The 15,016-nt window shown below is 42.7% G+C and overlaps 1 protein-coding gene across 17 annotated transcripts in view; it reads right to left on the reverse strand.

Moving 5' to 3' along the window:
* Positions 1–2,748: 2,748 nt before the first annotated feature.
* The window catches only part of BBX (BBX high mobility group box domain containing), a 137,646-nt gene continuing 125,378 nt past the window's right edge, over positions 2,749–15,016 (reverse strand). For all 17 annotated transcript variants that reach the window (XM_061454390.1, XM_061454394.1, XM_061454398.1 and 14 more), the window contains 3 exons: positions 9,812–10,009; positions 8,929–9,121; positions 2,749–6,285 (listed from right to left, as the gene is read on the reverse strand). In XM_061454390.1, the coding sequence (XP_061310374.1) occupies positions 6,198–6,285; positions 8,929–9,121; positions 9,812–10,009 (479 nt within the window). In that variant the 3' untranslated portion in view covers positions 2,749–6,197. The remainder of the gene's footprint in view (positions 6,286–8,928; positions 9,122–9,811; positions 10,010–15,016) is intronic.

Below are 15,016 nucleotides of genomic sequence, written 5' to 3' on the forward strand. Positions count from 1 at the left end.
GTTTGATAGTAAAGCAGGTGAAGTATCAAAGCAACTCCATTTGAATAGTATTTATTTGTAATCATTAGTTTTAAGTGGGAAACTGTTTACAGGCACACACTAGATAACCAAAATAGAATGAACATAAAGAAATCTATCTGAAGGTCCTTATCAAATATTTAAAATATTTTATTAAATATTTTATTCAGTTTTATTATCACAGTTTAATGTAGTTTAGCATCTTATACACATGACTTACATGTGCACTTAAAAAATATCAAATTAGAGGTTTCTGAGCATTCTATAAATGTGCTTACTGACTTTTAACTACACACATCTAAGAAGGCAGTAGCTCTGCTCTATCACTGATGGAAATGAACTATCGTAAGGCAAGTTTACACCAAGCTTTGGAGAGAAAAAATCCAAATACTGGGTCAAAATCCAGAGGAGTTACGTGTGAGAATAAAAGTTGGAAGGATTGGGCTCTAAGAAAGACAGATCATAAGAAATCAGTTGGGTTAAAACAACCAACAGATACCGGTTATTAAAAGCAAGCACTGCTGAGAAAGGTGGCTTTTGTAGCATCCAGGTCAGCAGGACCTGTGGCGCTGGGGTTTTGTTCAGGTGTGATTCCTCAAAATCTCACCTTTTGGTCTAGCACTGAAGGGAAGAGCTGAAATCCAGTAAGAAAGTTGGAAAACTATCAATCATCTGAAAAACCTCATGTTGTTTGCTGACCTATCATGGGAACACTGCGGTACAGGGAACACGTAAGACACTGCACTCCGATGTGTGTGCATGCGTATGTATACATACACGCAGACACGTGTACATACATGCCTCTCTTGCTTTTGTTGCCTTCGAAGCCCCATCCACTCATGAAAGTGTAGCAGTGTGTGTGGGAAATAAGGTTCAGTTGCAGGGGTGAAAAGAGTAGGCTAGACCACTACATTCAGAAGCTGGTTAGTTAGCCTGTGCAGGTGCGTGACGTTTGGATCTGCTGCTATAAGGTAACAGTCAAGATCCAGAAGCTATAGTGTAATTCTCTGGGAGAACTCAATAAATGTTCAGCTATCTGCAGTCGAAGTTCCATGTCAATGAAGCCCCTAGGTCACAATGATGTGCCTCTCCTGGAAACATCTCACAAGCCCAACTCCAAGAGCGTAGTGGTCCATAATCAGGGCTCCCATACTGTCGGAGTGCAAACAACAATGCTGCCCCCTTAAGTAAGGATGGCTTTCAGTGTAATCTTAGGTGTGTTGTTGAGTGGAGATCTCATGCCAAGATTCCTGGCTTAGAAGAATTAGTGGGGGAACATAAAATACACGCCCATCTCGTAAGCTCCTTCAAAGTTGTCAGTTCAGTAGAAAATACTGAGTATATAAATGACTCTAAATAGGTGAGAGTATAACCTCACTGTGGTTTCTTTATTATTATTTATTTATTGGGGAATTCAGGGGAGAAGGCAAGTAACTCTTCCACAGCCTGAACACACTCATTCCTGGCACCCAGGGTCCTGAAGTGCCTCAGCATCCTGGCAGCTGTAGGTGACAGTTCCACAGTATGTACAAGGTAAGGAGCACGCCACAAGTATTACAAAACATGGCAAAGATACCTAGGAGCTCTACAATCTACCGAACGAGCACGGCAAACAAACAGCATCTAATGGATAACGCATGGTATACGACACACCAGTTATGTTTCCTTGTGAAATCAGGACTGCAAGCGTAAACTCCAGAATAAGTTTCAAGAGCAGCATTTGGCTTCCTGCGTCACCTCTGGCAATATCTGAAGTCCACCCCTTCAACGAGCACTGCGTTTTCTGCTGTTACAAAACCTGATCTCAGTGAACCAGCTACCTACACTGCCCGTGCCCTGCAGTCCGTGAGGGTGAACAAAAACGCTCCAGCAACACAGTTTGGCTATCACTGTACGTTCAGCCTTCGCTTTGTCTGCTCTATATAAATGTGGCCCTGGGAAAGTAAAGCACACAGCGATATACAAACGGTGTCAATGGCTGACAAGTTTACACGATCAAGTCTGAAAGCAAATGGAAGTTAACAAAAGTAGTCTTTGAGGAGAGGTAGCCATATCAGACTCAGCATTCACAAGAAGGGAGCGCACTCCAAGGATCAACATCCATTACAGTCTCCTGTAGACCCGTCACGTTTATCCCACAGTTTGGGCTTTCTGCAGGATGTACACACCCAGGCACACACACACACACACACACACACACATATATATGTATACATCTATTTTCCCTAATTCCTCTTTGCTGCCATTGCTTTGCCATACTGAGAACAAAGGTCAGCTCTCCTTTCATCCTCTCTCAGCTGCCCCACGTCCACAACTGTTGCCTTCTGTCTGTTCTGTATCTGTATAGTAGCTAAGCAGGCAGTGGAAATTAAAACTGCTTCAATTTAATATCCTGTTCCAAAAAATAGCATCCAAACAATAAGGCATCCGCTCGTTCTGATGTGAGTTACAACTCTCGTGGGTTTCGACTTGATACAAACTGCAAAGTGCTCTTTATCCTTGTGCTACAAAGGCAGCTTTCACCCAAATAATAAATACCAAAGCTGGAATTTCAACACCACAAGTTCACACGCTTCTACCAAGCCCCTTGTTCCTGTGCCCTTCTCCAACAGCACTTACCATTTTAATTTCAAAAGCCATGCACCAATGCTATAAAACAGAAACCCAAACTACCAAGAAGTCTCTTGCTCATGACTTTGGGATACTGTATTAGTATAAAAGAGCATTCAGTCATCTTAAATAAATATATTCTATTTTTGAAATCACAGCACATTCAAGGGGTAGTTCCTGCCATAAGCAGAGCATTAAGTAATCTCCATAGATGTTTTTAGAATCATAGAATCATTTAGTTCAGAGAAGACCTTTAAGATCATCGAGTTTTGATGGATTTGGTCTAATAATCTGGAAAATAACCTACTGTGGGGATAAGAATCTGCATCTCAAATGTTCTGCAGAACATTTTTCCCATATTTGCATACAGTACTAGAACAACGAAGACAACATTACAGTAATTTTCTCCCAGCTGCTTAGATCTGTAGCTTCGGCTACGACAATGTACTTTGTATACCTCAAAACTACATACGAGACACCAGAGATCGCTGAATAAATATAAGCCAAGGACTACTGGGACAGTACTGCATTTGACACTTGAGACAAGATTCCCCCCCTCCCATGGAGAAGTCACAGAGGACGACTACGGTAAATGCTTTTCTTTTCTTTTTCTTTTTCTTTTTTTTTTTTTTTTTAAAGAAAGATTTATACACAGGTTCAGATCCAGAAAATAATGTGAAATGCATAAATATCGATAGCTTTAGCTAAGTTAAAATGGGTTCAGTAAAGTATGATACAACATATTCAGAATAAACAAAGCAGAAAAGCATCATATTTTGGTTTGCTTGAGATATACATAAGGTGCAACAATTTCTTCTCTAGAGGCATTTGTGGACAATGTGTGAACGGGTAACAGTGTTTGCTGGTATACTGAAGTACACACAATAGCAGTAAGATTTTCCAAAATGAAAGCAGCTGAAATAAATCAAAATCAAAACAAAACAAGGAAAAAAAAAACAACCCAACCAAACCCGACCCCAATACAGTAAGATATTGGTCTGAAATTTTTTGTTGTGCTAACAGACTTTGTTACCTGAAAATACTGATACCCCTTCTAGTAGATTCAGGGAAACTTCTAGCTACTCAAATCAAGACATCACTCAGAGAACCAACAAAGGCAAATGCCTAGTGAACTATAAAGCTTTGCAGGATTTCTGCTACTCTCAGTGCCTAATCGCTTAAAAATTAAGCATTATCTACAAAAAGGTTTATAAGTATCTGAAAACAGTCATATCCAGTAAACTGACCCAACCCTACCCCCTCTCTAAGGGAAAGTCAAGGAAAAGCAGATCAAGTAAGATATTAATTCATATAGAAAAAAGTAATTTTCTGTTTCTTTTAAAAAAGGTACCATTAATATACAGAAATATCTTCAGGAACAATATTGAAATTTAAATCGAGGAAGGATGGGGTGCTTTGACAAAAATATATCTACTCTAAAGGTTTCTAGAGAAATAAGTTAGTACCATTGTCAACGTGAACGGCCTGCACTGTAACATATTTGGATTTCAGCTAATTATAAAGTGGTCCAAAACTCCAGCAGCCACCTAGCTGTGACCCATTAGTTTTAAGTCTCTGAAGTTTTTCTTGTCTTGTTAAAATAAGTTATAAAACTTTAATAAAATCTCATTAAAAATACTGCCATAGGCTGCAATGGCATTTGAGGGGCTCTCAGTCATGTCGTCACCTGAATTTGTAAAAAGCCTTTCCACTGACTCATTGGCTCATTAATTTTGCTGTTGCTCTTGCTGTTGTTCCCTTCTTCCAACGCATGCATCCTGGATGGTGCTGTTTCAATGACACTTCCCCAGCTACCTGCCTTCTGTCAGACCTTTAAGCCTTTGCTACAACTCGTGTGGTATGCTTCCCGACACTGAACCGAAGACTTTCACTCAACCACTACAATGAAAGGCTAAACCTAGCAAGGATTAATAGAATTACTGTCCATATGGCTATTACATCAAATTAGTTACAAAATAACCCCAGAACACATTATCAATTCAGTCAAGTATAAATAAGAATGCCTGATAGAATGATGTAAACTCGCATCATTTAAAGACTTAGTTCAAAGAACTTCAAACTCAATCTAATACTATCAAAAGTTCAGCCGGTATGACGAAGACTAATAGAAAATTATTGCTGGAGTCCAATTTGGTAAATTGTTGTGCTACAATGCAAAAAGTAGGGAAACATCTTGTGCTATCGAAGAAGTACCCTGTTGAATTTGTAGCTTTAGATCAATTACTAGTGATCGCTTTGCATCTATTGGTAGGAATCAATGCTTGGTTATACAATAGTGGAAGTCAAGATAGCGAAGGTAACAGGCCAAGTGATACACTTGGCCTGCTTTTGGGATGTCTTTATGAGAGCAAAACACAAAACTTCAACATAAGCAAAGACAGAAACTGGCAGATGGATCTGTTTGGTTGTCTGAATTCAGTCAAAGGTGACTCTTCTTCAGTTGTAGTTTATCTGTATACAACTTGCCACTTCACCCACACAAACTGTAATCGGCCCTTTACGCAAACTCTGAAGCTGTTCTGGACTGTGCATAGTAACTACAACAATGCCAGTGTCTGTGAGATGCAAAAGGTATGTGTATTGGTGTACATGTATATCCAAAAGTCACGGCTTTAGGTTGTTCCGAACGGTGAAATAATACTAAGGTCACTTTTGAAAAACGCATTTGCAGTACTTTTTTGTTTACAGGAAAGTTTTACCAAGTCTATGCAAAAATAAAGGAACCCTCCAAGGCATGAAAGACAAGTCTAGTATCTGCAGTATTTTCTTTTCCATACACCACTCCTTTCTTCTAATGCACATCATCCTGGTTATTCAAAGCTAAAGGAAAAAGAAACAAACCCAAACATCGCCTGTCAGAATTTCTCCCAGTAAACTCTACCACGCCGGTGGCAAATATAAAAGTGCAGAACATCTGGACCACATGGCTGCCCAAACACCGCTAACAATGGTACATCTGTCCAGGCTGCCGTTGAGTTCTCTGGAACAGCTTTTAAATTCATTCTACAATATAAATGTAGGCATAACCTATTAATATAAACCATCTTAGAACTTAAATCTTCATGTACAAAAATGACTAAGAATATCTAATAATAACTAGTGCAGTGCGTCAGTGTTTTTGTTGTTTTTTTTTCTTTTTTTCCTTTTTTTTTTCTTAATTTAGAATAACTAGGTATTATACGAAACTAGTTGCCGTACTCTCTGGTTGGTAAAAGAGATGCTGTGTGAGCTAACAGTAAAGGCAGCCTTTTTTTCACACCAACCACCTATTTACTGTTTAAAAGCCTTCAATAGAAAGCAAGCTCTAGGATCATTCCATTTCTGTTCATTCATAGACAATTAATACCACCCTCCTACATACTGGGCTCCGATTTGAGGACCCGGCCCAAGATGCTAACGTCTGGCTTCCAGTGAATTCTGGGCCACTCAGAACAAAAAGCACTTGCTTGCAGTCTATAGTTTCCATCATATGGACTGACTAGCTTCCCTTGGTAAAGACAAGGCTAGGATATTAGGTAAAGCACAATGTTTTACAATAAAGTGGAGCTTCACTGGTCAGCGCAGGAAATAAGCACTGGAGCCTGAGACATTTCATTTGGCTGTCCATCGTGTGGGAGAGGTGTGGCCCTCTGACTTCTGCAAAAGAAGAAAAGAAAAGCCACCCATCATTATCTGGAGCATGGGAGGTGCTTTTATCAGACCAGAAAGGATGGAAAAGTGCGACGTGATAGGGTTTAACATCCAACATTACAGCATTGTAACTACCTGCTGCTACAGCGGCCCACGTATTGCTCTTACGTGCACTTTTTAGAGCCCTCAGCAGCAGAGAGCACAGCTCACCTGTGGCAAAAGGAAGCAAATGCACGAAGGCATGTACCATGTTAATGTGAGTCAACAGCCAGCTTTTAAGCAATATGGAAACATATTAATCAGCAGAGCTCCACGCTGGGATTGCTCCAAGTTTCATGACTTAACACTTCATCAGCCCAGCACAACATCTCTTCCATTACTACAGCAGTGTTAATTTACAAATGATCCCCCGCCATAGGCTATCATAAAAATAGCCAGATTTACGTGCTGGAAATCCAACATCCATCGTTGTAGCAGATGGACTTGGGAGAGCTTCTTTGCAGCTTGCCTCTTAAAATACACACACAAAGCACGTCACCGCCTGTTATCTAACCTCACAAGTCCAGTCCTATTTTTGTTATAGGATGTGTCATTAGCAGCAATAAAAATCCAGGGCCCACTTCTTGTTTACACAAAGGCCACTCTACCTGACTCTGGCACAAACAGAAACAGAGGTACCGATGTGCTCTGCCCAGCCAGAGTGCTGTGAAGTGGCCTTGGCATAAAACACAGCTCAGGCTCCCAGCGCTTAACTGGGGCATGCTCAAGGTAAACAAAGCTAAACAGAAGCCTTCGAATGAAAACCATGCTGCCACTTCCAGACAAGATCCCATTACAGCTATAAAGGAGTTTGGCTTCCACAGCTCAAGACTGTGAAATTCTTAAGAGTTAAAATTAGACACTGAAGAAATAACAGGAAGCAAACCTCTAAACCTCTAACCATCAGGTTAACCTCTAATGCCAACGTTCTCATTTCCAGCTATTTGCAAACAAAGAGGTGAGCTGCGAAAGATAGCAAACAGTCGACAGAATAGAGAACAGAGAAGCATCCAGACCATCAGAGTCAGGTTTCTGTTTTGGCTTCCATTTGCCAAGTCTGCAAGAGACATGGCTAAGTTACTACTGGAAAGAATCCTCTGCCGTTGTCATCCAGGGTGATGACAAGCTGGAGTTTGCAAACAGTCGCTGGACATCTGCCCTTTTGATGTTTTCAGGCCTCAAGGAAGGTGCTACCTTACTCATAGCTGCATGATGAGATGACAAAAGGTGGGAGGAAGAAAGAAAGACCCAACAGAAGGCTACGTAAAACACTGGCTCGCTTCAAGAGGAACAAGAGGAGGACAAGAACTCCTAAAGGAACACAGAGGGAAAAACCACAGCGAGGCTAATCCTGCTGCTCTTGTGCAACTCTGGTCAGTGTTAATGGAAATCAATGAAACCACAAGGGTGTGAGTAAGAGCAGAGCTTGGCACAGCACGCCCCCAAGTCTCCCTTTGTCACTTCTGACCACAGAAAAAGACAGAAACGGGTTCAGACTTTGGCTGCCTTGGTAGAAGACGCGTGGTTTGCAACGCTGGGAGGAAAGGCCAGGCTGACTGCAGTGTGTGAAAACACTTCTCACCCAAACCAGTGCTGCTTAAGCAAGACAACAGCCTCTGCAGAGAAGAGCTCGCAGGCTGGGTTCAGATGGCTTTGTCTCTCGTAGGGCCCTGGACTTAAAAAACCTTTCTGTGTTTGATGTGCAGCCTGGACACACAGGACTGCGTAGGGCATTGGGGCCACAGTAAACACGTTTCATCAGCTGCTGCCTTGTGGAGTTTTATAGGCAGCAGCAATCTGCCAAATGCCATTTGCAGAGGCTGTGGCAGTTTCAAACTGGCCCAGCACTTCCTCGCTGACTTTCCGCTGAAGGAAAGGATGGGGTTTCATCTCCAGTAAGCTGCAGCATAAAAGAACAACGTTGGAGAATTAAGAGCCAAGGAGGACTTGCTGTCATTGGTTTCCCTCCATCACAGGTCTAGCGTGCAGGATCTGATCCAACAGCCCTAAGTAACCTGTACATTCTCCACCTAATCTGTGTGGATGGTCTACTCAGTAACTGAGAGGACCAACCCAAGCTAACGTGGCCTTCCCCCACCCAGTGCTGTTCTGCCCCGTGTCATTCTGCAGATGCTTTGCTTCCTACGCAGCAAAGCACAAGAGGGAAAAGAACAAGTCAGGTTCCTTCAGCCATGCTCAGTATAAAAACTTCAGCTGAAGTTATGTGGCATTCTCTCCATGGTTTCAGGCCACTGAAAACTACAATTAGCATGCAACAGCTATTTAAATTTGCTATTATCTGACAAATGCCATCTGATAATTAAACACTCCATCATTAGGGTCTCAAGAACGTGTGCACCTGTTCCTACACAAAAACTGGTAGGTAAGCTTACCAAAGAGCACCATCTTACTGAGCACTGAAATAGATTACATTGTCATTTAGGTGAAGACTGAACACTAGCAAGCACGTGGTGTAAAACAGACACTCAAAGCAAGCTGTGGAAGAGGAAACACAGGCCAAATTAAACAGCCTGCAATTCACGTGTTTTCTGAACAAGCTGGCAGCTGCACACTACTCACTTAAACAACAAGGGGAAAAGAACACCATACCTGTGTACGTTTTCCATGGCTGCTACTTCTGCCAGAGCAGCTAAGCTAAAAAACGCAGACACTGCTGGCATATCTGATGTAATACTATGATTTTCTTCTGTGTCTGCATTTCTGGAGCATTCGCTGTTGCAATCTGTTTCTGCACTTTGTGTCTTCTGAAGAGTATTTTGTGGCAGCTCTTTCAGCTTCTCCTCTGCAATACAAGAAAGTTAAGCTTGCAAATCCAACCCTTGTATTCACAGCAGCCCATCAATACACTGACTAGTCCTGTGATAACAGCATCTTTACTTTCAGGACTTTGATTTTGCAAGTGTAATCTGATTCATGCTGCAGTGCTTTCTGACCCAAGCTACTGGCAGAAGCACGGTACTAAGGTTTATAAAGCAGTTTACTGATGTTGCATTTGACTGAGTTTGATTATTTAGGTCAGGCCAGAGAGCTTTTCTGTACATTTCAGATACACAAGTCCTGAAAGATTCTCTTAACTGCAGAGAGCTCCTGAAAGGACTGTGTTATTGACTGTCATATTATGGAGTTCCATTTTTTACATCCTATAACTAGGTGCAGTGTAATTGCTTTGCTGGACTGGAAACATATGATGAAAGGCAACCGTTTTCCATTTTCCATTTTCATTTCCACTGTATCAGCTCCCAGTTCTTGAAGAGAAACACTCAGGAAGAGGAGACAGATCTGGGCATTCAAACAGCACAATCTGGCAATCATGGACTGATTTCTCAATTGGTTGATGCTTGCATTTTAAAGAGGGACCTTTCTAAGCAGGTATGAAAACTAACTGAAAAATACTCCCCTGATACATTGCTTGCGTTCCCAAACCCTCTCCAACCATTCAGTTTTAACAAAATTTAAGCTCCAGTTTCCTTACCCAGTGTCCCTGCTGCTGGTGACACTTGACCATCTGCTGTTCGGACGAGATGCGTGATCTTAGTTTTCCTTGCTTTCCTTTTCTGGCTGCCAACTAAAGGCTCATGCATCATTGCAGGCTCTGGAGTGTTTAGGGCAGATATAGATATTTTATTCTTCCAGGCAGACTCACTGGAAATTCTGTCTTCTGAAAGTATGGCTGAAAGGGGACAAAAATGCAGTGTTACACATAGAATAATTCAGCTACTTCTTGCGCTCATTTACCATTCTGCACCTATCAGCATAAAGCCTTCCCTCACATGTACTCAGGGCATAACCCATGACATGATACGATCCAAATGGTGCAGATGTTTGCTCTTAGAAGCTATCCCAGAAGGTTCAAGCTTCTCCTATTTGCAAAGCAAACTGTGAGATGGGCAGTAGCACTTCAGTGGGAGCAGGGGATCAGCCTGTATAAAACACTCTACAACAGAAGATGCCAGTGAGTAGCTAGGAGACAAAATGTATTTAAGGAACAATAACAGTCGTCACATAACCTTATCTGAGCTCACAGACACACTCACAAGCAGGATTCAGGGATTCCTGACTAACCCCTACTTTTCCCTCTGCAGTCACTCTACATCGCTGCCTCTATGCAGAGGGAAATACTGCCTTTTACAGAACAGCAAACCTTAAAAAGCACCCAAAAGGCCCCAAATGCAAGAACTGGATCACAACTGAGGGCAAGAATGCTAAAAAACAGAAGGGAAGTCAGCATAGGATAAAACACTTGCAATGGAAACACTGCCTACATGAAGCCAGAGAACAAGGAAGGAATCTGTCTCAGCGCTACCAGCGTTGGCGTTTTTAAGTAGCCTTCTGCCCTGAACTGGAACACGATCACAAACTGTCACCTGACCAAACAGTCACTTTAATCTTGTTCATGACGAAATCGGTCATTGCAAATCCTATTTAAGCTTTCAAAGCCTGAGATCAGTGCATAGTCATCAATCGCTTGCAATCTCCACTGACTTAAGGAGCCATACTGCTTGACAGCACAGGGTATCACTAGTCCATAAATTCAACCTTTTTCCTCCTGTAACAGAAGTCTTATAAGGCCTACCCCATCTGTGATCACCATAAACCAGGATTAGGAAAAAACCATAGCAAATGGAATGCCCAGGTAATTTCTTACAGATGCCGGTCTAACCTGTTGTGAAACTGGAAGCACTCATGGCACCTGCACCGTCCTTGTGGTACTTCTTCCCAGGGCACTGCCATCCTGAATGCTTACAGTCTTTCCTAATGCCTGCACCTCATCTTCCCTGCTGCATTTTCAGCTCCTCATTTTCTTTACCACCCATCACCACCTCTTTGCAGCAGTTCTTTATCTATTTCACAGCTGTCATTGTGTCTGCAGTTAGCTTTCTCTTCCCCACAATGTCTCCCAATTGTCCTTCCTGTTTTAAAGATGTGCTTAAGACCTGTTTGTTCACGTTCTGGGTGGCAGGACCAGCAAAAATCACATGCACAAACCTCAAGCCTGAGTGCAAACAGCTGCCCTTTCAGAAAGGCTGAGCACTGAACAAGACCAACCTCCTACACTGAGACTCAGGGACACCCAGCCCCACAAGCTGTGCACAGCAGCCAAGCAGTCTGCAGGGACTCTGCCCTCTTTCATTTCTTTCTGTGTGTATTTTACTGCTTATTTGTGGTTTGTTTTGTAGAGCTTCCTATTTGTTTTAATGAGCTTCCTATTCAAAGATAAGGCTAGCACAACCTCTAGCTTTTGCTAGCTTGTTAACTGTGGGAAGATGTGGACTGGACGAAGCAAATAGCTGTAACACACTTGATCTTAGCTGTTACCCTTTGCCATTTGAAGTAGGAAGGGACCTTTTAATGTTTTATGGCATAGGAATACAATCAGGTCTAGGACATATGTGTAAGAAGATTTGGAAGTGTTCCAGACCTTAATTCATTTAAGTTCTCGCTTCACCTTTGTATCTTCTCCTGTAAAACGGTTTTGAACTTGTGCATGCTCTTTATTTTGGAGTAAAAAAAAAGAAGCACTCAGCTTAAATTAGCTTTTCTCAGACTTCAGCTGGAGCTGCAAACCTTTCCAGGGCACAGCTATGCTGTAGAACTTGCTTCTTGTAAAGAGAGGAAGAGAAATCACAAGGAAAGATCTGCCCTTTAACAGCCCAATTAAGCAGAAGCGTGGATGACTGCAAATGTGACTTTCACATAACTCAACTGGGTTAATAGTGAGATGATCAGATAAGCTTATTGCACTGAGACCAAAATCTTAATTGGAATGTATAATTAAATGGACTGCTTTCTCTATAGATTTCTTGTTTGGGAATTCATAAGTGTTGATTATGTGTTAATGCAATGGTGCGGTTGTAGCCCAACACTATTTGTTAATTCTGATTTGGGGATCTGCTCTAATTAGACACTGCTTTGACAGTGCTGCTTAATTCGGGTTTGATTGAGTTTATAATGGCTTTCATCTTAGCAATAGAACTCACACTTTTTTTTACATTTAATAAAAAGATTTTAAGACATAACTGAAATCAACATACAAGAAGAAGAAACCTGATTTGGGATGGTTTTAATCAGATGTGCTGCATATTACAAGCCATGTCACATCACTACAAATTAACTGGATTGGTCAATGCAAGAGATACTTCCCTTTTACATGTGTTTGCTTTCTCTTACTCAAAAAGCTGAAGAAATGAAAAGAGAAGAAACAACCTTGAAAGGCAAAGAGGCCATTGTTATTAAAGACATAAGGTGGCATACATGATGTCAGCGTGTCTGACTAACAGCAGAAGGTGGCTGACAAACCCAGGATGCAGCAAGCATATTCCCTCTCCACGTTACAAGCTTTTTCAACCCTTGAAATGAGACTTTTTTTCTCCTCTAGCTCTCAAGTAAGCTCTTTATCACTTCACCATCACTTTGCTGCCATACAGTAGTGAAAGGACTAAAGATGAACAATGAAGGATTCTGGTTTTTCGGTGGGGGTGGGTGTTGAAGGGAAGGGCTTCTTCTTCCTGCTCAAGCAGTCTTAGTGCATGTTGGGATAAGAAACCACTTAACTGACTTCTTCACAGATCATTATTCAAGCAGACATAAAACCTGCCTTGGAGGAAATCACTCACATGACCCTTTGCACTGAATGCAAGAGGAGAAAGGAGTCCACGCTCCAACAACCATTTAAGCTAAGCTAGGTGCTAACAGGGGTCCTCCTGCACCTCCTTCAAGAGGAAAAGCACCCCACTGCTACAAAAAGGATAGCCATATGGATGCTTCATACCAGGACTTGGTTCCGCTGTGCAGAAAGGACAGCGCCAATCAAGTTTAATTCCCTGCATTTTAATTCAGTCATTTCTTTAATCCATTTCACATCCCTCCTGCTTCCACGCAGTCCTGTGTTCAAGAGCTGCTCCCTGGAGACCTCAGCTCATTTTCAGGGGAAGGCTGTCTAGGAAGGAAATTGAGGTTCTGCAGCTACTGTGCAGTCCTGCAGACAGGTATTTATGTGGTTAGCCTGCCGCATGACAGTAGCACATGCAGAACTACAGGGCTATTTTTGCAAGCAGAGCTGAGCACATGATATGAAGATGTGGGCCTTTTGGCACGACTACACCACAGTGACAAAAGCATCCACAACTCCATACCAGACGGTTTCCTGAGCTAGATTTGTTAAAAGTCAGCATGGACAGTTTACCCTATTCTGCAGGCATGTAGAGTACACGTAGTCCTATTGACCCCCATATTTGTGATCAAGATAAATGAAGACAATTGGACAAACTCAGCACACACACGCTTTTCAGACTGAACCCCAGCAAGACACAAGCAGATTTAAAAGTGTTTCTTTAATGATTCATTACTGGAACCAACTGCAGATGTTCAACCCATTTTAATGGAGAATGAATGCTCTAGTAGTATCAAGAAGGAAAGGTGGGCTGTAATGCTTTAATGGTCTTCATGAAGTTATAAAGGGGAAGCCTGGCAAGGCAGAGCAAGCCTTCAAGCCACCAGTGCCTGGGGAACCACTTCACTAAGGAAGTGATGCCAAGCCCACTGACCTACATCCCGGTGGGAATTCCAGCTCTTCTGACAAGAAGAGGTTGCTCAGTACCACTCGTGGGGTCAGGCAGCACACAGAGCTGCAGCCAGCGCTGGGGACTAAACAAGCAGAGAGACACCAGCTGGCAGTGGAGCAGATGGTTAAGCCAGGTGTATGGAACGGCTGCCTGCATGGAAAGCTCTGCTGCGTGAGCCTGTGCTGACCAAGCCCTCTTCCAGCCTGGAGGGATGCCAAAGGCACAGTGGCACAGAGCTGCTGGATCCCTCTGGGCTCCTGGCCCCGCACAACAGGGCTTTCTCAGCAGGGAAGAACAGAAGCATAAACAAAAAGGTCACTCTGCTGCTTTTCTGCACCTTCTGCTCTTCCTCAAACATATGTGCTAAGGCTGCACGGACTGATGTGCATGTGGGAGAGCTGATGCAGGATGAGGAGCAGGCAGTTAGCTCTCCCAGCTAACTGGGATGGGGGTCCTTCACACATCAGCTAGTGTTGAGACTGGTGTATACATTCGGCTCCTCTTCTCCCCTTCTGGTGCAAAGGCCAGTGTTGTACCTGGCTGTTGCACAAACCACGCAAGAGCCCTCACGACAGCTCACTAAACGTAGCTGCAAGGAGTCAGCAGCTGTGACATACCCCTGGGTGTTTAATGCATTGCTTCCCACCAGAAAGCCCTGACAGTGCAGCAGAAAATAAATCTCTCAGCTAAGTGGCATTCAACCTCCCCAAAGAGGGACAGGTCCAGCTGTGCCGTGCTCCTGTCAGCCTTCCTAAGGCAGTGACACCCTCTCTTTAACGTATTCAGTTGCATTATTGTGTGCTCTCTGCTAGGAGCAGGGAATGTGGTATTTTCCTTGGCTGTATCTGTGTCTATAAGCACCTGCAAACTCATAATACGGTGATTTGCACTGGCCATACTGTGTACAATGTGGTCACACGGAGTCAAAATTCACTCAGATACCCAAAACCAGAGACAGACCCAGACAGCACGATCCAGTCACATCGAAACCTGCCTTTACTGCACTTTTCATCCTTCAAAACAGAGGCACACAGGCACACATACTTCAAGATGACAAAACACAACTCCAGCATGACCTCTGCTGACAGCAACCTTTCCAAGTACCTCCAGTTATA

This window comes from Pezoporus flaviventris, unplaced genomic scaffold, assembly GCF_033815535.1.
Source record: "Pezoporus flaviventris isolate CSIRO_AGI_PZ_B2104156 unplaced genomic scaffold, CSIRO_AGI_Pfla_v1 ptg000015l, whole genome shotgun sequence".
Taxonomy (NCBI): Eukaryota; Metazoa; Chordata; class Aves; order Psittaciformes; family Psittacidae; genus Pezoporus; species Pezoporus flaviventris.